Source organism: Peromyscus eremicus, chromosome 2 (assembly GCF_949786415.1).
Source record: "Peromyscus eremicus chromosome 2, PerEre_H2_v1, whole genome shotgun sequence".
NCBI classification, from domain to species: domain Eukaryota; kingdom Metazoa; phylum Chordata; class Mammalia; order Rodentia; family Cricetidae; genus Peromyscus; species Peromyscus eremicus.
In genome coordinates, this window is record NC_081417.1 from 158,409,668 (window position 1) to 158,432,150 (window position 22,483).

At 45.6% G+C, this 22,483-nt stretch overlaps 2 protein-coding genes across 2 annotated transcripts; both read right to left on the reverse strand.

Moving 5' to 3' along the window:
- Window positions 1–7,030: 7,030 nt before the first annotated feature.
- On the reverse strand, window positions 7,031–9,058 carry LOC131904318 (crooked neck-like protein 1). The gene has a single exon (XM_059255414.1). It carries the CDS (start codon window positions 9,056–9,058, stop codon window positions 7,031–7,033), a length of 2,028 nt encoding a protein of 675 aa, XP_059111397.1.
- Window positions 9,059–16,098: 7,040 nt separating this feature from the next.
- LOC131904315 (crooked neck-like protein 1) lies at window positions 16,099–18,126 on the reverse strand. The gene has a single exon (XM_059255410.1). The coding sequence runs from the start codon at window positions 18,124–18,126 to the stop codon at window positions 16,099–16,101; it is 2,028 nt and encodes a 675-aa protein (XP_059111393.1).
- Between the last annotated feature and the right edge of the window lie 4,357 nt (window positions 18,127–22,483).

The following is a 22,483-nucleotide window of genomic DNA, read 5'->3' on the forward strand; positions in this document are numbered from 1 at the left end:
TGCGGACGCTGAACCGGAGTAACCCCGACACAGACACACACACACACACACCTGGACCTCAGAAGTGGGCTTCAAAAACCAGCCCACACCAGAGAGCCGGCCTGGGACAAACTAGATCCCCCAACAGAGGCACACGCCTTTAATCCCAGCACTCGGGAGGCAGAGGCAGGAGGATCTGTGAGTTTGAGACCAGCCTGGTGAGTAGTAACGGGTTATAAAAGCTTCAGAGGAACCAGAGAAGACGCTGTCCAGGACCTTAGAGTCACACCTGGCCCTGTAAACGAATTTCTACACGGTCTTATTAAGAAACACACAGCCGAATGTAGGGGTGAGAGCCTTAGAGATCAGGGAAATACTGGGAGCCACCAGCTACCTTACCTCATCAGCTCTGCACCTTCCAAAATGCCCTGACTTCCTGTCTACCTAGGTTTTTATTGCCTAGGTTTTGATTGCCTTGCTGTTCTGCCCTCTCATTGGCTCTTAGCCCAGCTACCTCACTTCCTTGTCACCGCCTGTCTGCACAGACCTCCAGGGCTCTAGGGTTGGTACTGGGATTAAAGGCGTGTCTCACTACACTTGACCGTTCCCTAGTGTGTCCTTGAACCCACAGAGACTCTGCCTGACATGTGGTCGGATTAAGGGCGTGTGCTACCACTGCTTGACTTCTGTGTTTACTTAAAAATATCTGGCCTTTCTTCCCTTGATCTCCAGGCATGCCTTATTTATTAACGTACAAATAAAACATCGCCACATTTCAGCACAAACAGGGTATCACCACATTTCCCCTGTTTTGTCTAATGAAAATAAAAAAAAATAATTTAAAAAGGTAAAACTAATAGAAGAAAAACTACATACAATAAATACAATAACTATATGCACTATATACAAGCAATAAACAAGTTAAAATATTCCTGTTTCATTCAACAGAAAAGGGAAAAATTAAAAATGAAAGAAAGGAGGATATGATATGGAAATATAGGATATAGATATGATTGGATGAAAGGGCAGATTAATGAATCTGCTTTTAAAGAGCAACAACTAGTGTAAAATATTTTCCACTGCTGTAGATTTTTATTTTATTGATACACATGTAAAGTTAATTTTGCTATACTGTATGTATATTTCTGCTCTCTTTCAAGGTATTAAGTTTACGTAACTCATTGAAATTGTCATGGATAATTGAGAACTATAGATGAATAATTAGTCTTCTATGACAGTCAAACTTGTAGGCATGTTAAGTTTTCTGGGTATACATAGACATAATTCAATCAGGTGGGTAACCTTCAAACACTTCAAAGACCTACAGAATACGGCATTTAAAATGTTTGAAAAACTTGGACTTTCTGGACAGTGAGATGTCTGCTCCTGTCAGCACCAATTTACTTCAAAGAGAGGATGGGCGTCAAAGACGCTCCATGTGGAGTTTGTCTTCTTCTTGGCCAAAATAGCCATTTGGGCAAGAAACTGTTCTTGCCTGGACTGCTTAAAAAAAAAATGTTGTGTGGACTGGACATGTAGGACCGATAGGAAGGTGACCACTGAACTTTGCAAGGCAAAATGGTCTTTAGGACCCCAGACTCGAATGGTACCTAAAAGCCGAGACCGTGTATTAATGAATATTCCAGCATGCATGTGAGGTCGACCCTGAGTAGAGTGTGCAGGCTCCTTTGAAGCACCTCCTTTGAAGGGAGTTTCAGGGATAGTTAGATCATCTCATACATAATTGGTTAAGCAAGCAGCTGTTACACTAGTAACCTTTAATTGGCTGAGATCTAGTCTCATCCTTTTGGTTCACACTTGCCCAAGCTTGGGCAAGTCCGCACGTGACTCGTCGGAAGGCGAGCTGCAGGATTTGTCCTTGAGACATCCTGAAGCTTGAACACATGCTTAGAGGCCCAGACACAGCTGCCATGATAGGCTTGCTGGCAGGTACTACCCAGTCCCCAGAAAAAGCAATAAGCTGACCCCACCCACCTAGGGAGGACCAACAACTAAGGGGAAATAAATACCTGATGGTCCAAACATGCCCAGCACATACCTAAACCCCTAGACAACTGTCAGACAATTAGGGTCCTGAACCTTGGAAATCAAATCACCCCCAACCTCTAATATGATCAAAACAAAACAAAACAAAATGTGGTCCTGCCCAGATTGGCGCTCTCTGCTAGTACCACTGTATCGTACACAAGGAGGGTCCATCTACAGCTTGCGTGAAAACAGGCTCTCTGCTTTGGCTTATGGATTCGGACTCCCTGGTGTTCTTTGGGGGACCCTGGAATCTAGGCATAACAAACAGATGCAGTCAATATATGATGAGGCTGTTCTTCTTTCCCCAGTCACTAGAAATGGAAACAGACTGGGTTCAAAAAATGGAACGAAGGGAATTTGAGATGTGGGCTTGTACAGGCTGGTTTGGTGTGTCAACTTGACACAAGTTAGAGTCATCAGAGGAAGGAGCCTCAGTTGAGGAAATGCTTCCAATGGGATCCAGCTGAAAGGCTTTTTCTCAATTAGTGATCAGTGGGGGAGGGCTCAGCCCAACGGTGGATGGTGCCATCCCTGGGCTACTGGTCCTGAATTCTATATGAAGGTAGGCTGAGCAAGCCCAGTGAAGCAAGCCAGTCATCAGGCTGCCCTGTTTTGATTTCCTGTGCTGACTTCCTTCAGTGATGAACCTTAACGCTGAAGTGTAAGTCAAATAAACCTTTCTCCTCCCCAACTTGCTCTTTGGTCATGGTGTTTTGTTGCAGCAAGAGAAACCCTAACTAAGGCAGGGGTCAAATCAGATTATAAACTTAGTTCCAGACACCGGAATCTTTCTGTTGAAGCCACAAGAACTGGACACTACAAGTGAGTGCTCCATTTCTGGGATGCCCACCACAATTTCTGCAACATACGGGATGGAAGACAGGATGGTGTCTGTCTGCTCTCCAGATGTCATTAGCGAGACCCAACCTGCGGTGCATCATCCCAGAAGAGGGGGGATACAGGTCGAGAGGGTGTCATTCTTTTACATTTAAGCCATTCACTCTGGGAAGACAGAAAGAAAGACTGACAGCTCCACTGCTGAGCTTAGACTTGAAGGGATCTATGATCACAGACACTTCCAAATCAGTGTCCTCCTCCTTCCTGCGAAGGCTCCTAGGTCAAATTTGTGAAGAACTTCCTGTCCTGTGAAATCGGAAGAAGCTGCGGCAGCACACTTCTGACCTGAGACATCAGACCCTAGAGATGTACCCTGCCTCTGAGGAGATCTATGATAACATTGGTGACGTCCTGCCAGACAGACCTGCCACATTGTTCTAAGCTCATGGAAACACTCGAGGCTATAAGGCAGCCCAAGTTGATCTACCTTGTTGGTAAGAGGTGTGTGGATTTTCATGGATTCTGTGTCGACAACCTCAAGTTCAAACCATGCTCTTGTTTGCAATCAATAAGGAGAGGTCATGGCTGGGCTCTGAAAAATGAAAGCCGGGATTCAAGGGACTCATTGGAGACACAGAACACGTGTCCTCAAGGGATGTTGGATGTACTTGGGAAACAAGACTGCTCCATTAGTTCAGATTAGAGGGAGTGAAGCTTTGACATGGAGAAGCAGGGGCTCATTTTCTAATGAAGGTCAACAGTGCAGACCCAACCTCAGACAGGAAGAGAGACTGGAAAATGGCAGGGATTTCATCCCAGCACAATCAGTGTCTGAGAGACCATAGACACAGGGAAGGGGATAAAGAGAGAGGCTATTACAAGGAGCATAATGGACTTGATGAGGCAGGCTCCATGCCTCTGTCTTGGTTTGGCCTCTGCCTTTTGGTTGCCCATCTTACATAAAGATTTGTAATTTATGGATAGATGTTTCTTTCTTGAACAGTAAGTTATTTGAACTATGAACTGGTGTCGGGCATACAGCATTCTCACTGTTGAGCTGTGATCTGTCTTTTTCTTGCTTTGGAAGGCTTGAGGAGCGGGATATTATTTCCCCCACCACCCTTAGCATTACACTTTCCCATAGGTTTCAATAAAACCCTTTTGCAAGAGAGGGCATTGTATTCTTTTAATTTACCGAGTCGCTTTCATTGACAGTTTCATAGTTGTTCATTACGCTTACCGTGTTGGCATATTCTAGTGCCCCCCTTGTTTCTACACCTTCTGCATCCTAGAACTTTCAGAGTGAACAATGACCCAAAATTCCCTCTTCTTGGGCATTTTATACACTTCAGCTTCATGAAACCCCAGTCAAAGAGCTAGAGAGAGATCCTCTTGGAGAGATGGCTCAGAGGTTAACAGGGCTTGCTGTTCTTTCTGGGGACCAGCGTTTGATTTCAGCACCCTGAAACTCTTGGAACAGTTCCAGATTATCTGACACCACCCTTTCTTTTTCTGTTCTCTGGGAGCACTTGCTGTCTTCTACATCTACACACACACCACACATGTTTTCTGGATATGCCTTTGATTTATTATCATTGAGTGTGTATGTGAGTCTATATGTAGGCCCCTCTGTGCCATTGTAACAATGTGGAGGTCAGAAGATGCTCTCTCTCTCTCTCTCTCTCTCTCTCTCTCTCTCTCTCTCTCTCTCTCTCTCTCTCCCTCTGTCTCTCTACCCCCCGACACCCAGATGTGGTCTCATACACAGCTCTGGCCATCCTGGAACTCATTATATACACCAGGCCAGCTACGAACTCCCAGAAATCCACATGCCCCTGCCTCCGGTGTGCTGGGATTAAAGACACTTGCCACCATGCCTGCCTTCAGAGGATGACTTTCAATGGTCAGTTTCTTTTTCCACAGGAGATTCTGGGCATCACACTAAGGTCTTTCAGTTGATGTAGCAAACTCGCATGCATTGAGCCACCACAATGTTCCACAACCTGACTGTCTGTCTAAGCCCAAGAGGAAATGAAGCCTTTCCCAGGCAACACTCTGCATGCTGTGGCCACATGTCAGTAATACTCAGTCCCAGCTCATGGAGTGGGTCATCAACATACTCCTGCATTTACTAGATCCCTAACATTCATCGCTTAATGATGGCACATTTGATGCTATCCGTTCCATGGACCATCTTGAACTCCATGTGGATGAGCATGGTGGGGATTGAGAAAACTGATCCCTCCTCCCAGGGACTGGAAGGCAGTGGTTGATTAGAGGACCTGTGACTCAAATGGTCCTTAAGAGTCAGAGTCTCAGAGGAGTCACTGAAGCCCTCTACAGTGATGGAGGCTGCACTCACTTGCTGGATTCAGTGCCCTGCCATCTGGTCCATAGATGGTGATTCAGTGACCCCTAAGGAACCTAGTCCATCCTCTGCTAATATCCAGGGCTAAGACCAGCCCAGGTGACACAATAAACATTCCTTTATATTCTCTAGATGAAAACTATTAACTATTTGTTTGGGTGAGATACGGAAAAATGGAAATAAAAGCAATGTTGACCTTTGGATTTGAGATGAGTATGATTGTAGGCTTCTAAGGTGAAGGCTACCGGATCAGGTACTCCAGGCCAGCTGGGACAAAATTGGGAGGTCCAGGCAAGTTTGAGCTTTAGTGAGAATGGTGTCAAAGGGCAGGACAGCAGCTTCTGGAATAGGAGAATTCCAGCTAGAGAATCTTGGATCAATGCTGAGCCTCTCTGGAAGAGGGCTTCCAGGTGTGTGGGACTGCTCCTGGGGCATGCAGCAATGGCTAAAGGAACCTTTACCTCTTCCCACAGGCATGGGAAGAAAGTCCAATCTGTATCTCAGGGTGAAGGATGCTAAGGAGTAAAAGTGAGCTTTGTGGCTGTCTCTCTGAGGAAGTGGAAGTTCTCATGTTTTGTGTGTGTGTGTGTGTGTGTGTGTGTGTGTGATTGACGTGATACCCTTTATTTAGACTAGAATGACCTCGACCACAGGACCTCTAGGTACTGTGCCTCCTGGGTGCTGGCATTAACGGTGTGCACTACCACACATGGCAGAAGAGCTCCTGCCAAGCACATCGGAAGCCCTTGATGCCGTCCTTAGCACCATGGAATGGTATCCAAAGAAAGGATGGAAAGAAAGATCCCAAGACGGAAGCCAAGCTGGTGTCTGAAGTACTGAATAAGAATCGTCTGAATGCTGGGAGCTCCTCTCTAATCTCAGACAGTGTGGGAACTACAGGAGCTGACTGGGGGAACATGCATCAGAATGTCTGGGTGGAGCTAGACTTAGGAGAGCACCACCAACACTCCTCAGCTAGGAGGATCTAGAATTCAACCTTAGCCAGGGCTCCATGGTCAAACCTAAAATCAAAAGTCAAAAAAGAAGGAAACAAACCCAGTGTCTGGAAAATCCACAGAAGCCAAAGGAGTGAGCATAGACTACACAGGCCATTGTATTAATATGATAAAATTTATTTTTTAAATACAAAATAACCACATAGCATTTTAAACACAAACAGTCAGTAACATTTTGTACATTCACGATAGTTGTAGAATATCATCATCTTCCGGAAAAGGGATCTTCCTAGAAGCAAAGGGATCTTCCTAGAAGCACTCATTCCCTCTCCCCTCTCTCCCCAGGCCTGACAAGCATAATCCACTCTCTTGGGATCTGCCTGTTCTGGACAGTTACTGTACCCGGAATCACAGTGCACAACTTGGTCAATCTGTTTCTCTCGCTTTCTATAATGTTTTCAGAGTTTATCCATGTACCAGTGTGTATCATCACTTCACTTTTATGTCTAAACATTGTCTCATTGTAGGGGAATGTCAGGGCTTATAAATTATCTGTCATACACTGATGGGCATGTGAGTACACAGGCCGTGTAAAACTCATTTTCATATAGGGTAGGAGCAGGAGGGGTGAACACAAGAATCTATGGTGTTCTATGGACATTGAACCCAAGAGTGTTTAAAAAAATAATTAGAAAGGTAGCTATCAAAGATCACTCCTTACTGTGTAAATATATAAAAAAAAGTTCAGAAATCAAAGTTCTAAACTATTCATTTCTATTAAAAATAATTCCAACATTTAAAAGGATGAGGATTCACTCTCACCAATGTCCTTACGTGGATCCTATTGGGCAGCTTCTTTTTCTTGTTGCCGTTTCTTCCAAAGCTTGGCCATTGCCAGAAACTTGAGGTTAGGCTGGTTGGCAGCCTCCTCTGGAAAGATGTAATCGTGGTATTCTTCCCAGCCGGCATCAGACCCATCTTCGGCCTGGACCTTCCTCCTCTTCTTGACCCTTTCTGGCATGAGTTTGTCTACTCCTTGCTTGTCTGATACTGTTCCAAATTCATCTTCAAAACCTCGCCAGGATTCCAGCAACACAAGTCTCTCTTCTTTCTCTTCCCGGTTTCTCATGGTTTTGTTGGCCTCTTGGTAAATCTGTCTGCATTTAGTCACACTTGCCTCTTCCCCTGAGGATAACTCAAACTGAGCCAAACTGATCCATACCTTGACATGCTGTGTTCGCTGAAGCAATTGTCGGTAAAGGTTTCGTGCTCTTTCAGTGTCTTCCTGCTCCATCTCAAAATCGATGTATGATTTCCAAAGTACCTCTGGCATGTCTAAGCTTGACTGGCTGACGGCTAATTCGTAGACGGCCCGGGCTCTATCGATGTCACCGAGGATGGTCTCTAATTCTGCAAACTTAATCCATGAGGTACAATTTTCAGGTCCAAATTCCAAGAACTTCTCATAAAGCTTGCGGCATCTGTCAAATTCTCGAAGCTGTAGTTCCAGTTCTATATACCCTTTGAATAACTTGTTCTTTGGACATTTGCCTATGGAAGTCCCCAAAGCTCTTCTGGCCAGCGTCAGATTTTTGTGTCGTATTTCAAACTGGGCATAATATAACCACATTTTGGCAAATGTGAACTTTTTGTGAGGAATTAGTGCCAAAGACGCTTGATAGACCTGCCTTGTCCTCTCAGGATCCTTGGCTTCCAGCTCTTCGTAGAACGCGTAGTTGATCCAGAGATAGATGTAGCGCTTCCAATGCCTCTTCTCCTGGATGGGCGGCACGTTGGCAATGGCCCTCTCATAGACTTCCCGCACTGTGTCGGCTTCCGCCTCGCTTTCCTCCAGGCGCAAGTAATCAAACCAGGCATCGTAATTGTACGGATTAGCCTTCACTTCTTCTTCATATTGGCATCTCCGTTTGCTCACGATGCTATCTTCCACAGCCCGACGGTCACCAAACTTCTTCTCAAAGATGGTATAGTTTTTCAAGAGTTCTTGCGCCCCTTGTTTTGAAATTCTATGCAGGGCATATTTGTAGATAACTCGTACCCTTTCCAATTCTTTCTGATTTTCCTCAAATTTAGCAAAGGCCGCGTACAGGTGTGCGTCCATATGCTCCTCTCCAAAGAACTCCACTGCTCTCTCGTAGACTTTCCGAGCATGGGCAAAATGAGCATGCTTCTCTTCGAATCGGGCATACTTGACCCAGTTCTTCACAGCAGGGTGCACGAGCACAAAGCGTTCGTAAAGGGTTCGGGCCCGCTCCACCTCTTTGTGTCTCAGCTCGAAGTTGATGTACGAGTGCCAGGCCTGCTCCTCAGGCCGCCATTCCATCCAGCGCTCAAACACTTGACGGGCACCGGCAACATTGCCCAACATCTCCTCCATGTACGCGGACTTGTACCAGAACTGACTGACTCGGGGCAGAGCTGTCAGGGCTCGGTCCCAGATATTTCGGGCGTGGTTGACCTGGCGGTTCTTCATTTCCATCTCGGCATATTTCAGCCAGAGTGTAACATTCCGATAGTCTACATCCAAGGCACGCTCGTATACGGACCGAGCCCTTTGGATTTCCTTTACACTTTCTTCCCACTGAGCGTATTTGATCCAATTACTGATCACAGTCCTATTTTTTCTGATCTTATCTTCAAAAGTCTTCCTCTTCCCAAGTTTGTAATCATTGAGCTCCTCTTCATCTGTGATCCTCTGCTGAGGCGGGGGTGGAAGGAGCTCGAGTTCTCTCTCTTTAGCCTCTCTTAAGAGCTGCTCTGCAGTTAGCTGTACCTCAGCTGGCGCTTTGTTTTTCACCTTGGCCACTTTGGGAATCCTCTGTTTCCCGGCCGCTGTAGAGGACGCCATGTCTGCGGACGCTGAACCGGAGTAACCCCGACACAGACACACACACACACACACCTGGACCTCAGAAGTGGGCTTCAAAAACCAGCCCACACCAGAGAGCCGGCCTGGGACAAACTAGATCCCCCAACAGAGGCACACGCCTTTAATCCCAGCACTCGGGAGGCAGAGGCAGGAGGATCTGTGAGTTTGAGACCAGCCTGGTGAGTAGTAACGGGTTATAAAAGCTTCAGAGGAACCAGAGAAGACGCTGTCCAGGACCTTAGAGTCACACCTGGCCCTGTAAACGAATTTCTACACGGTCTTATTAAGAAACACACAGCCGAATGTAGGGGTGAGAGCCTTAGAGATCAGGGAAATACTGGGAGCCACCAGCTACCTTACCTCATCAGCTCTGCACCTTCCAAAATGCCCTGACTTCCTGTCTACCTAGGTTTTTATTGCCTAGGTTTTGATTGCCTTGCTGTTCTGCCCTCTCATTGGCTCTTAGCCCAGCTACCTCACTTCCTTGTCACCGCCTGTCTGCACAGACCTCCAGGGCTCTAGGGTTGGTACTGGGATTAAAGGCGTGTCTCACTACACTTGACCGTTCCCTAGTGTGTCCTTGAACCCACAGAGACTCTGCCTGACATGTGGTCGGATTAAGGGCGTGTGCTACCACTGCTTGACTTCTGTGTTTACTTAAAAATATCTGGCCTTTCTTCCCTTGATCTCCAGGCATGCCTTATTTATTAACGTACAAATAAAACATCGCCACATTTCAGCACAAACAGGGTATCACCACATTTCCCCTGTTTTGTCTAATGAAAATAAAAAAAAAATAATTTAAAAAGGTAAAACTAATAGAAGAAAAACTACATACAATAAATACAATAACTATATGCACTATATACAAGCAATAAACAAGTTAAAATATTCCTGTTTCATTCAACAGAAAAGGGAAAAATTAAAAATGAAAGAAAGGAGGATATGATATGGAAATATAGGATATAGATATGATTGGATGAAAGGGCAGATTAATGAATCTGCTTTTAAAGAGCAACAACTAGTGTAAAATATTTTCCACTGCTGTAGATTTTTATTTTATTGATACACATGTAAAGTTAATTTTGCTATACTGTATGTATATTTCTGCTCTCTTTCAAGGTATTAAGTTTACGTAACTCATTGAAATTGTCATGGATAATTGAGAACTATAGATGAATAATTAGTCTTCTATGACAGTCAAACTTGTAGGCATGTTAAGTTTTCTGGGTATACATAGACATAATTCAATCAGGTGGGTAACCTTCAAACACTTCAAAGACCTACAGAATACGGCATTTAAAATGTTTGAAAAACTTGGACTTTCTGGACAGTGAGATGTCTGCTCCTGTCAGCACCAATTTACTTCAAAGAGAGGATGGGCGTCAAAGACGCTCCATGTGGAGTTTGTCTTCTTCTTGGCCAAAATAGCCATTTGGGCAAGAAACTGTTCTTGCCTGGACTGCTTAAAAAAAAAATGTTGTGTGGACTGGACATGTAGGACCGATAGGAAGGTGACCACTGAACTTTGCAAGGCAAAATGGTCTTTAGGACCCCAGACTCGAATGGTACCTAAAAGCCGAGACCGTGTATTAATGAATATTCCAGCATGCATGTGAGGTCGACCCTGAGTAGAGTGTGCAGGCTCCTTTGAAGCACCTCCTTTGAAGGGAGTTTCAGGGATAGTTAGATCATCTCATACATAATTGGTTAAGCAAGCAGCTGTTACACTAGTAACCTTTAATTGGCTGAGATCTAGTCTCATCCTTTTGGTTCACACTTGCCCAAGCTTGGGCAAGTCCGCACGTGACTCGTCGGAAGGCGAGCTGCAGGATTTGTCCTTGAGACATCCTGAAGCTTGAACACATGCTTAGAGGCCCAGACACAGCTGCCATGATAGGCTTGCTGGCAGGTACTACCCAGTCCCCAGAAAAAGCAATAAGCTGACCCCACCCACCTAGGGAGGACCAACAACTAAGGGGAAATAAATACCTGATGGTCCAAACATGCCCAGCACATACCTAAACCCCTAGACAACTGTCAGACAATTAGGGTCCTGAACCTTGGAAATCAAATCACCCCCAACCTCTAATATGATCAAAACAAAACAAAACAAAATGTGGTCCTGCCCAGATTGGCGCTCTCTGCTAGTACCACTGTATCGTACACAAGGAGGGTCCATCTACAGCTTGCGTGAAAACAGGCTCTCTGCTTTGGCTTATGGATTCGGACTCCCTGGTGTTCTTTGGGGGACCCTGGAATCTAGGCATAACAAACAGATGCAGTCAATATATGATGAGGCTGTTCTTCTTTCCCCAGTCACTAGAAATGGAAACAGACTGGGTTCAAAAAATGGAACGAAGGGAATTTGAGATGTGGGCTTGTACAGGCTGGTTTGGTGTGTCAACTTGACACAAGTTAGAGTCATCAGAGGAAGGAGCCTCAGTTGAGGAAATGCTTCCAATGGGATCCAGCTGAAAGGCATTTTCTCAATTAGTGATCAGTGGGGGAGGGCTCAGCCCAACGGTGGATGGTGCCATCCCTGGGCTACTGGTCCTGAATTCTATATGAAGGTAGGCTGAGCAAGCCCAGTGAAGCAAGCCAGTCATCAGGCTGCCCTGTTTTGATTTCCTGTGCTGACTTCCTTCAGTGATGAACCTTAACGCTGAAGTGTAAGTCAAATAAACCTTTCTCCTCCCCAACTTGCTCTTTGGTCATGGTGTTTTGTTGCAGCAAGAGAAACCCTAACTAAGGCAGGGGTCAAATCAGATTATAAACTTAGTTCCAGACACCGGAATCTTTCTGTTGAAGCCACAAGAACTGGACACTACAAGTGAGTGCTCCATTTCTGGGATGCCCACCACAATTTCTGCAACATACGGGATGGAAGACAGGATGGTGTCTGTCTGCTCTCCAGATGTCATTAGCGAGACCCAACCTGCGGTGCATCATCCCAGAAGAGGGGGGATACAGGTCGAGAGGGTGTCATTCTTTTACATTTAAGCCATTCACTCTGGGAAGACAGAAAGAAAGACTGACAGCTCCACTGCTGAGCTTAGACTTGAAGGGATCTATGATCACAGACACTTCCAAATCAGTGTCCTCCTCCTTCCTGCGAAGGCTCCTAGGTCAAATGTGTGAAGAACTTCCTGTCCTGTGAAATCGGAAGAAGCTGCGGCAGCACACTTCTGACCTGAGACATCAGACCCTAGAGATGTACCCTGCCTCTGAGGAGATCTATGATAACATTGGTGACGTCCTGCCAGACAGACCTGCCACATTGTTCTAAGCTCATGGAAACACTCGAGGCTATAAGGCAGCCCAAGTTGATCTACCTTGTTGGTAAGAGGTGTGTGGATTTTCATGGATTCTGTGTCTACAACCTCAAGTTCAAACCATGCTCTTGTTTGCAATCAATAAGGAGAGGTCACGGCTGGGCTCTGAAAAATGAAAGCCGGGATTCAAGGGACTCATTGGAGACACAGAACACGTGTCCTCAAGGGATGTTGGATGTACTTGGGAAACAAGACTGCTCCATTAGTTCAGATTAGAGGGAGTGAAGCTTTGACATGGAGAAGCAGGGGCTCATTTTCTAATGAAGGTCAACAGTGCAGACCCAACCTCAGACAGGAAGAGAGACTGGAAAATGGCAGGGATTTCATCCCAGCACAATCAGTGTCTGAGAGACCATAGACACAGGGAAGGGGATAAAGAGAGAGGCTATTACAAGGAGCATAATGGACTTGATGAGGCAGGCTCCATGCCTCTGTCTTGGTTTGGCCTCTGCCTTTTGGTTGCCCATCTTACATAAAGATTTGTAATTTATGGATAGATGTTTCTTTCTTGAACAGTAAGTTATTTGAACTATGAACTGGTGTCGGGCATACAGCATTCTCACTGTTGAGCTGTGATCTGTCTTTTTCTTGCTTTGGAAGGCTTGAGGAGCGGGATATTATTTCCCCCACCACCCTTAGCATTACACTTTCCCATAGGTTTCAATAAAACCCTTTTGCAAGAGAGGGCATTGTATTCTTTTAATTTACCGAGTCGCTTTCATTGACAGTTTCATAGTTGTTCATTACGCTTACCGTGTTGGCATATTCTAGTGCCCCCCTTGTTTCTACACCTTCTGCATCCTAGAACTTTCAGAGTGAACAATGACCCAAAATTCCCTCTTCTTGGGCATTTTATACACTTCAGCTTCATGAAACCCCAGTCAAAGAGCTAGAGAGAGATCCTCTTGGAGAGATGGCTCAGAGGTTAACAGGGCTTGCTGTTCTTTCTGGGGACCAGCGTTTGATTTCAGCACCCTGAAACTCTTGGAACAGTTCCAGATTATCTGACACCACCCTTTCTTTTTCTGTTCTCTGGGAGCACTTGCTGTCTTCTACATCTACACACACACCACACATGTTTTCTGGATATGCCTTTGATTTATTATCATTGAGTGTGTATGTGAGTCTATATGTAGGCCCCTCTGTGCCATTGTAACAATGTGGAGGTCAGAAGATGCTCTCTCTCTCTCTCTCTCTCTCTCTCTCTCTCTCTCTCTCTCTCTCTCTCTCTCTCTCTCCCTCTGTCTCTCTACCCCCCGACACCCAGATGTGGTCTCATACACAGCTCTGGCCATCCTGGAACTCATTATATACACCAGGCCAGCTACGAACTCCCAGAAATCCACATGCCCCTGCCTCCGGTGTGCTGGGATTAAAGACACTTGCTACCATGCCTGCCTTCAGAGGATGACTTTCAATGGTCAGTTTCTTTTTCCACAGGAGATTCTGGGCATCACACTAAGGTCTTTCAGTTGATGTAGCAAACTCGCATGCATTGAGCCACCACAATGTTCCACAACCTGACTGTCTGTCTAAGCCCAAGAGGAAATGAAGCCTTTCCCAGGCAACACTCTGCATGCTGTGGCCACATGTCAGTAATACTCAGTCCCAGCTCATGGAGTGGGTCATCAACATACTCCTGCATTTACTAGATCCCTAACATTCATCGCTTAATGATGGCACATTTGATGCTATCCGTTCCATGGACCATCTTGAACTCCATGTGGATGAGCATGGTGGGGATTGAGAAAACTGATCCCTCCTCCCAGGGACTGGAAGGCAGTGGTTGATTAGAGGACCTGTGACTCAAATGGTCCTTAAGAGTCAGAGTCTCAGAGGAGTCACTGAAGCCCTCTACAGTGATGGAGGCTGCACTCACTTGCTGGATTCAGTGCCCTGCCATCTGGTCCATAGATGGTGATTCAGTGACCCCTAAGGAACCTAGTCCATCCTCTGCTAATATCCAGGGCTAAGACCAGCCCAGGTGACACAATAAACATTCCTTTATATTCTCTAGATGAAAACTATTAACTATTTGTTTGGGTGAGATACGGAAAACTGGAAATAAAAGCAATGTTGACCTTTGGATTTGAGATGAGTATGATTGTGTAGGCTTGTAAGGTGAAGCCTACCGGATCAGGTACTCCAGGCCAGCTGGGACAAAATTGGGAGGTCCAGGCAAGTTTGAGCTTTAGTGAGAAGGGTGTCAAAGGGCAGGACAGCAGCTTCTGGAATAGGAGAATTCCAGCTAGAGAATCTTGGATCAATGCTGAGCCTCTCTGGAAGAGGGCTTCCAGGTGTGTGGGACTGCTCCTGGGGCATGCAGCAATGGCTAAAGGAACCTTTACCTCTTCCCACAGGCATGGGAAGAAAGTCCAATCTGTATCTCAGGGTGAAGGATGCTAAGGAGTAAAAGTGAGCTTTGTGGCTGTCTCTCTGAGGAAGTGGAAGTTCTCATGTTTTGTGTGTGTGTGTGTGTGTGTGTGTGTGTGTGATTGACGTGATACCCTTTATTTAGACTAGAATGACCTCGACCACAGGACCTCTAGGTACTGTGCCTCCTGGGTGCTGGCATTAACGGTGTGCACTACCACACATGGCAGAAGAGCTCCTGCCAAGCACATCGGAAGCCCTTGATGCCGTCCTTAGCACCATGGAATGGTATCCAAAGAAAGGATGGAAAGAAAGATCCCAAGACGGAAGCCAAGCTGGTGTCTGAAGTACTGAATAAGAATCGTCTGAATGCTGGGAGCTCCTCTCTAATCTCAGACAGTGTGGGAACTACAGGAGCTGACTGGGGGAACATGCATCAGAATGTCTGGGTGGAGCTAGACTTAGGAGAGCACCACCAACACTCCTCAGCTAGGAGGATCTAGAATTCAACCTTAGCCAGGGCTCCATGGTCAAACCTAAAATCAAAAGTCAAAAAAGAAGGAAACAAACCCAGTGTCTGGAAAATCCACAGAAGCCAAAGGAGTGAGCATAGACTACACAGGCCATTGTATTAATATGATAAAATTTATTTTTTAAATACAAAATAACCACATAGCATTTTAAACACAAACAGTCAGTAACATTTTGTACATTCACGATAGTTGTAGAATATCATCATCTTCCGGAAAAGGGATCTTCCTAGAAGCAAAGGGATCTTCCTAGAAGCACTCATTCCCTCTCCCCTCTCTCCCCAGGCCTGACAAGCATAATCCACTCTCTTGGGATCTGCCTGTTCTGGACAGTTACTGTACCCGGAATCACAGTGCACAACTTGGTCAATCTGTTTCTCTCGCTTTCTATAATGTTTTCAGAGTTTATCCATGTACCAGTGTGTATCATCACTTCACTTTTATGTCTAAACATTGTCTCATTGTAGGGGAATGTCAGGGCTTATAAATTATCTGTCATACACTGATGGGCATGTGAGTACACAGGCCGTGTAAAACTCATTTTCATATAGGGTAGGAGCAGGAGGGGTGAACACAAGAATCTATGGTGTTCTATGGACATTGAACCCAAGAGTGTTTAAAAAAATAATTAGAAAGGTAGCTATCAAAGATCACTCCTTACTGTGTAAATATATAAAAAAAAGTTCAGAAATCAAAGTTCTAAACTATTCATTTCTATTAAAAATAATTCCAACATTTAAAAGGATGAGGATTCACTCTCACCAATGTCCTTACGTGGATCCTATTGGGCAGCTTCTTTTTCTTGTTGCCGTTTCTTCCAAAGCTTGGCCATTGCCAGAAACTTGAGGTTAGGCTGGTTGGCAGCCTCCTCTGGAAAGATGTAATCGTGGTATTCTTCCCAGCCGGCATCAGACCCATCTTCGGCCTGGACCTTCCTCCTCTTCTTGACCCTTTCTGGCATGAGTTTGTCTACTCCTTGCTTGTCTGATACTGTTCCAAATTCATCTTCAAAACCTCGCCAGGATTCCAGCAACACAAGTCTCTCTTCTTTCTCTTCCCGGTTTCTCATGGTTTTGTTGGCCTCTTGGTAAATCTGTCTGCATTTAGTCACACTTGCCTCTTCCCCTGAGGATAACTCAAACTGAGCCAAACTGATCCATACCTTGACATGCTGTGTTCGCTGAAGCAATTGTCGGTAAAGGTTTCGTGCTCTTTCAGTGTCTTCCTGCTCCATCTCAAAATCGATGTATGATTTCCAAAGTACCTCTGGCATGTCTAAGCTTGACTGGCTGACGGCTAATTCGTAGACGGCCCGGGCTCTATCGATGTCACCGAGGATGGTCTCTAATTCTGCAAACTTAATCCATGAGGTACAATTTTCAGGTCCAAATTCCAAGAACTTCTCATAAAGCTTGCGGCATCTGTCAAATTCTCGAAGCTGTAGTTCCAGTTCTATATACCCTTTGAATAACTTGTTCTTTGGACATTTGCCTATGGAAGTCCCCAAAGCTCTTCTGGCCAGCGTCAGATTTTTGTGTCGTATTTCAAACTGGGCATAATATAACCACATTTTGGCAAATGTGAACTTTTTGTGAGGAATTAGTGCCAAAGACGCTTGATAGACCTGCCTTGTCCTCTCAGGATCCTTGGCTTCCAGCTCTTCGTAGAACGCGTAGTTGATCCAGAGATAGATGTAGCGCTTCCAATGCCTCTTCTCCTGGATGGGCGGCACGTTGGCAATGGCCCTCTCATAGACTTCCCGCACTGTGTCGGCTTCCGCCTCGCTTTCCTCCAGGCGCAAGTAATCAAACCAGGCATCGTAATTGTACGGATTAGCCTTCACTTCTTCTTCATATTGGCATCTCCGTTTGCTCACGATGCTATCTTCCACAGCCCGACGGTCACCAAACTTCTTCTCAAAGATGGTATAGTTTTTCAAGAGTTCTTGCGCCCCTTGTTTTGAAATTCTATGCAGGGCATATTTGTAGATAACTCGTACCCTTTCCAATTCTTTCTGATTTTCCTCAAATTTAGCAAAGGCCGCGTACAGGTGTGCGTCCATATGCTCCTCTCCAAAGAACTCCACTGCTCTCTCGTAGACTTTCCGAGCATGGGCAAAATGAGCATGCTTCTCTTCGAATCGGGCATACTTGACCCAGTTCTTCACAGCAGGGTGCACGAGCACAAAGCGTTCGTAAAGGGTTCGGGCCCGCTCCACCTCTTTGTGTCTCAGCTCGAAGTTGATGTAGGAGTGCCAGGCCTGCTCCTCAGGCCGCCATTCCATCCAGCGCTCAAACACTTGACGGGCACCGGCAACATTGCCCAACATCTCCTCCATGTACGCGGACTTGTACCAGAACTGACTGACTCGGGGCAGAGCTGTCAGGGCTCGGTCCCAGATATTTCGGGCGTGGTTGACCTGGCGGTTCTTCATTTCCATCTCGGCATATTTCAGCCAGAGTGTAACATTCCGATAGTCTACATCCAAGGCACGCTCGTATACGGACCGAGCCCTTTGGATTTCCTTTACACTTTCTTCCCACTGAGCGTATTTGATCCAATTACTGATCACAGTCCTATTTTTTCTGATCTTATCTTCAAAAGTCTTCCTCTTCCCAAGTTTGTAATCATTGAGCTCCTCTTCATCTGTGATCCTCTGCTGAGGCGGGGGTGGAAGGAGCTCGAGTTCTCTCTCTTTAGCCTCTCTTAAGAGCTGCTCTGCAGTTAGCTGTACCTCAGCTGGCGCTTTGTTTTTCACCTTGGCCACTTTGGGAATCCTCTGTTTCCCGGCCGCTGTAGAGGACGCCATGTCTGCGGACGCTGAACCGGAGTAACCCCGACACAGACACACACACACACACACCTGGACCTCAGAAGTGGGCTTCAAAAACCAGCCCACACCAGAGAGCCGGCCTGGGACAAACTAGATCCCCCAACAGAGGCACACGCCTTTAATCCCAGCACTCGGGAGGCAGAGGCAGGAGGATCTGTGAGTTTGAGACCAGCCTGGTGAGTAGTAACGGGTTATAAAAGCTTCAGAGGAACCAGAGAAGACGCTGTCCAGGACCTTAGAGTCACACCTGGCCCTGTAAACGAATTTCTACACGGTCTTATTAAGAAACACACAGCCGAATGTAGGGGTGAGAGCCTTAGAGATCAGGGAAATACTGGGAGCCACCAGCTACCTTACCTCATCAGCTCTGCACCTTCCAAAATGCCCTGACTTCCTGTCTACCTAGGTTTTTATTGCCTAGGTTTTGATTGCCTTGCTGTTCTGCCCTCTCATTGGCTCTTAGCCCAGCTACCTCACTTCCTTGTCACCGCCTGTCTGCACAGACCTCCAGGGCTCTAGGGTTGGTACTGGGATTAAAGGCGTGTCTCACTACACTTGACCGTTCCCTAGTGTGTCCTTGAACCCACAGAGACTCTGCCTGACATGTGGTCGGATTAAGGGCGTGTGCTACCACTGCTTGACTTCTGTGTTTACTTAAAAATATCTGGCCTTTCTTCCCTTGATCTCCAGGCATGCCTTATTTATTAACGTACAAATAAAACATCGCCACATTTCAGCACAAACAGGGTATCACCACATTTCCCCTGTTTTGTCTAATGAAAATAAAAAAAAAATAATTTAAAAAGGTAAAACTAATAGAAGAAAAACTACATACAATAAATACAATAACTATATGCACTATATACAAGCAATAAACAAGTTAAAATATTCCTGTTTCATTCAACAGAAAAGGGAAAAATTAAAAATGAAAGAAAGGAGGATATGATATGGAAATATAGGATATAGATATGATTGGATGAAAGGGCAGATTAATGAATCTGCTTTTAAAGAGCAACAACTAGTGTAAAATATTTTCCACTGCTGTAGATTTTTATTTTATTGATACACATGTAAAGTTAATTTTGCTATACTGTATGTATATTTCTGCTCTCTTTCAAGGTATTAAGTTTACGTAACTCATTGAAATTGTCATGGATAATTGAGAACTATAGATGAATAATTAGTCTTCTATGACAGTCAAACTTGTAGGCATGTTAAGTTTTCTGGGTATACATAGACATAATTCAATCAGGTGGGTAACCTTCAAACACTTCAAAGACCTACAGAATACGGCATTTAAAATGTTTGAAAAACTTGGACTTTCTGGACAGTGAGATGTCTGCTCCTGTCAGCACCAATTTACTTCAAAGAGAGGATGGGCGTCAAAGACGCTCCATGTGGAGTTTGTCTTCTTCTTGGCCAAAATAGCCATTTGGGCAAGAAACTGTTCTTGCCTGGACTGCTTAAAAAAAAAATGTTGTGTGGACTGGACATGTAGGACCGATAGGAAGGTGACCACTGAACTTTGCAAGGCAAAATGGTCTTTAGGACCCCAGACTCGAATGGTACCTAAAAGCCGAGACCGTGTATTAATGAATATTCCAGCATGCATGTGAGGTCGACCCTGAGTAGAGTGTGCAGGCTCCTTTGAAGCACCTCCTTTGAAGGGAGTTTCAGGGATAGTTAGATCATCTCATACATAATTGGTTAAGCAAGCAGCTGTTACACTAGTAACCTTTAATTGGCTGAGATCTAGTCTCATCCTTTTGGTTCACACTTGCCCAAGCTTGGGCAAGTCCGCACGTGACTCGTCGGAAGGCGAGCTGCAGGATTTGTCCTTGAGACATCCTGAAGCTTGAACACATGCTTAGAGGCCCAGACACAGCTGCCATGATAGGCTTGCTGGCAGGTACTACCCAGTCCCCAGAAAAAGCAATAAGCTGACCCCACCCACCTAGGGAGGACCAACAACTAAGGGGAAATAAATACCTGATGGTCCAAACATGCCCAGCACATACCTAAACCCCTAGACAACTGTCAGACAATTAGGGTCCTGAACCTTGGAAATCAAATCACCCCCAACCTCTAATATGATCAAAACAAAACAAAACAAAATGTGGTCCTGCCCAGATTGGCGCTCTCTGCTAGTACCACTGTATCGTACACAAGGAGGGTCCATCTACAGCTTGCGTGAAAACAGGCTCTCTGCTTTTGCTTATGGCTTCGGACTCCCTGGTGTTCTTTGGGGGACCCTGGAATCTAGGCATAACAAACAGATGCAGTCAATATATGATGAGGCTGTTCTTCTTTCCCCAGTCACTAGAAATGGAAACAGACTGGGTTCAAAAAATGGAACGAAGGGAATTTGAGATGTGGGCTTGTACAGGCTGGTTTGGTGTGTCAACTTGACACAAGTTAGAGTCATCAGAGGAAGGAGCCTCAGTTGAGGAAATGCTTCCAATGGGATCCAGCTGAAAGGCATTTTCTCAATTAGTGATCAGTGGGGGAGGGCTCAGCCCAACGGTGGATGGTGCCATCCCTGGGCTACTGGTCCTGAATTCTATATGAAGGTAGGCTGAGCAAGCCCAGTGAAGCAAGCCAGTCATCAGGCTGCCCTGTTTTGATTTCCTGTGCTGACTTCCTTCAGTGATGAACCTTAACGCTGAAGTGTAAGTCAAATAAACCTTTCTCCTCCCCAACTTGCTCTTTGGTCATGGTGTTTTGTTGCAGCAAGAGAAACCCTAACTAAGGCAGGGGTCAAATCAGATTATAAACTTAGTTCCAGACACCGGAATCTTTCTGTTGAAGCCACAAGAACTGGACACTACAAGTGAGTGCTCCATTTCTGGGATGCCCACCACAATTTCTGCAACATACGGGATGGAAGACAGGATGGTGTCTGTCTGCTCTCCAGATGTCATTAGCGAGACCCAACCTGCGGTGCATCATCCCAGAAGAGGGGGGATACAGGTCGAGAGGGTGTCATTCTTTTACATTTAAGCCATTCACTCTGGGAAGACAGAAAGAAAGACTGACAGCTCCACTGCTGAGCTTAGACTTGAAGGGATCTATGATCACAGACACTTCCAAATCAGTGTCCTCCTCCTTCCTGCGAAGGCTCCTAGGTCAAATGTGTGAAGAACTTCCTGTCCTGTGAAATCGGAAGAAGCTGCGGCAGCACACTTCTGACCTGAGACATCAGACCCTAGAGATGTACCCTGCCTCTGAGGAGATCTATGATAACATTGGTGACGTCCTGCCAGACAGACCTGCCACATTGTTCTAAGCTCATGGAAACACTCGAGGCTATAAGGCAGCCCAAGTTGATCTACCTTGTTGGTAAGAGGTGTGTGGATTTTCATGGATTCTGTGTCTACAACCTCAAGTTCAAACCATGCTCTTGTTTGCAATCAATAAGGAGAGGTCACGGCTGGGCTCTGAAAAATGAAAGCCGGGATTCAAGGGACTCATTGGAGACACAGAACACGTGTCCTCAAGGGATGTTGGATGTACTTGGGAAACAAGACTGCTCCATTAGTTCAGATTAGAGGGAGTGAAGCTTTGACATGGAGAAGCAGGGGCTCATTTTCTAATGAAGGTCAACAGTGCAGACCCAACCTCAGACAGGAAGAGAGACTGGAAAATGGCAGGGATTTCATCCCAGCACAATCAGTGTCTGAGAGACCATAGACACAGGGAAGGGGATAAAGAGAGAGGCTATTACAAGGAGCATAATGGACTTGATGAGGCAGGCTCCATGCCTCTGTCTTGGTTTGGCCTCTGCCTTTTGGTTGCCCATCTTACATAAAGATTTGTAATTTATGGATAGATGTTTCTTTCTTGAACAGTAAGTTATTTGAACTATGAACTGGTGTCGGGCATACAGCATTCTCACTGTTGAGCTGTGATCTGTCTTTTTCTTGCTTTGGAAGGCTTGAGGAGCGGGATATTATTTCCCCCACCACCCTTAGCATTACACTTTCCCATAGGTTTCAATAAAACCCTTTTGCAAGAGAGGGCATTGTATTCTTTTAATTTACCGAGTCGCTTTCATTGACAGTTTCATAGTTGTTCATTACGCTTACCGTGTTGGCATATTCTAGTGCCCCCCTTGTTTCTACACCTTCTGCATCCTAGAACTTTCAGAGTGAACAATGACCCAAAATTCCCTCTTCTTGGGCATTTTATACACTTCAGCTTCATGAAACCCCAGTCAAAGAGCTAGAGAGAGATCCTCTTGGAGAGATGGCTCAGAGGTTAACAGGGCTTGCTGTTCTTTCTGGGGACCAGCGTTTGATTTCAGCACCCTGAAACTCTTGGAACAGTTCCAGAT

Excerpts from the sequence above, each read along its gene's own strand:
- LOC131904318 (XM_059255414.1), bottom strand. The coding sequence starts at position 9,058 with ATGGCGTCCTCTACAGCGGCCGGGAAACAGAGGATTCCCAAAGTGGCC.
- LOC131904315 (XM_059255410.1), bottom strand. The coding sequence starts at position 18,126 with ATGGCGTCCTCTACAGCGGCCGGGAAACAGAGGATTCCCAAAGTGGCC.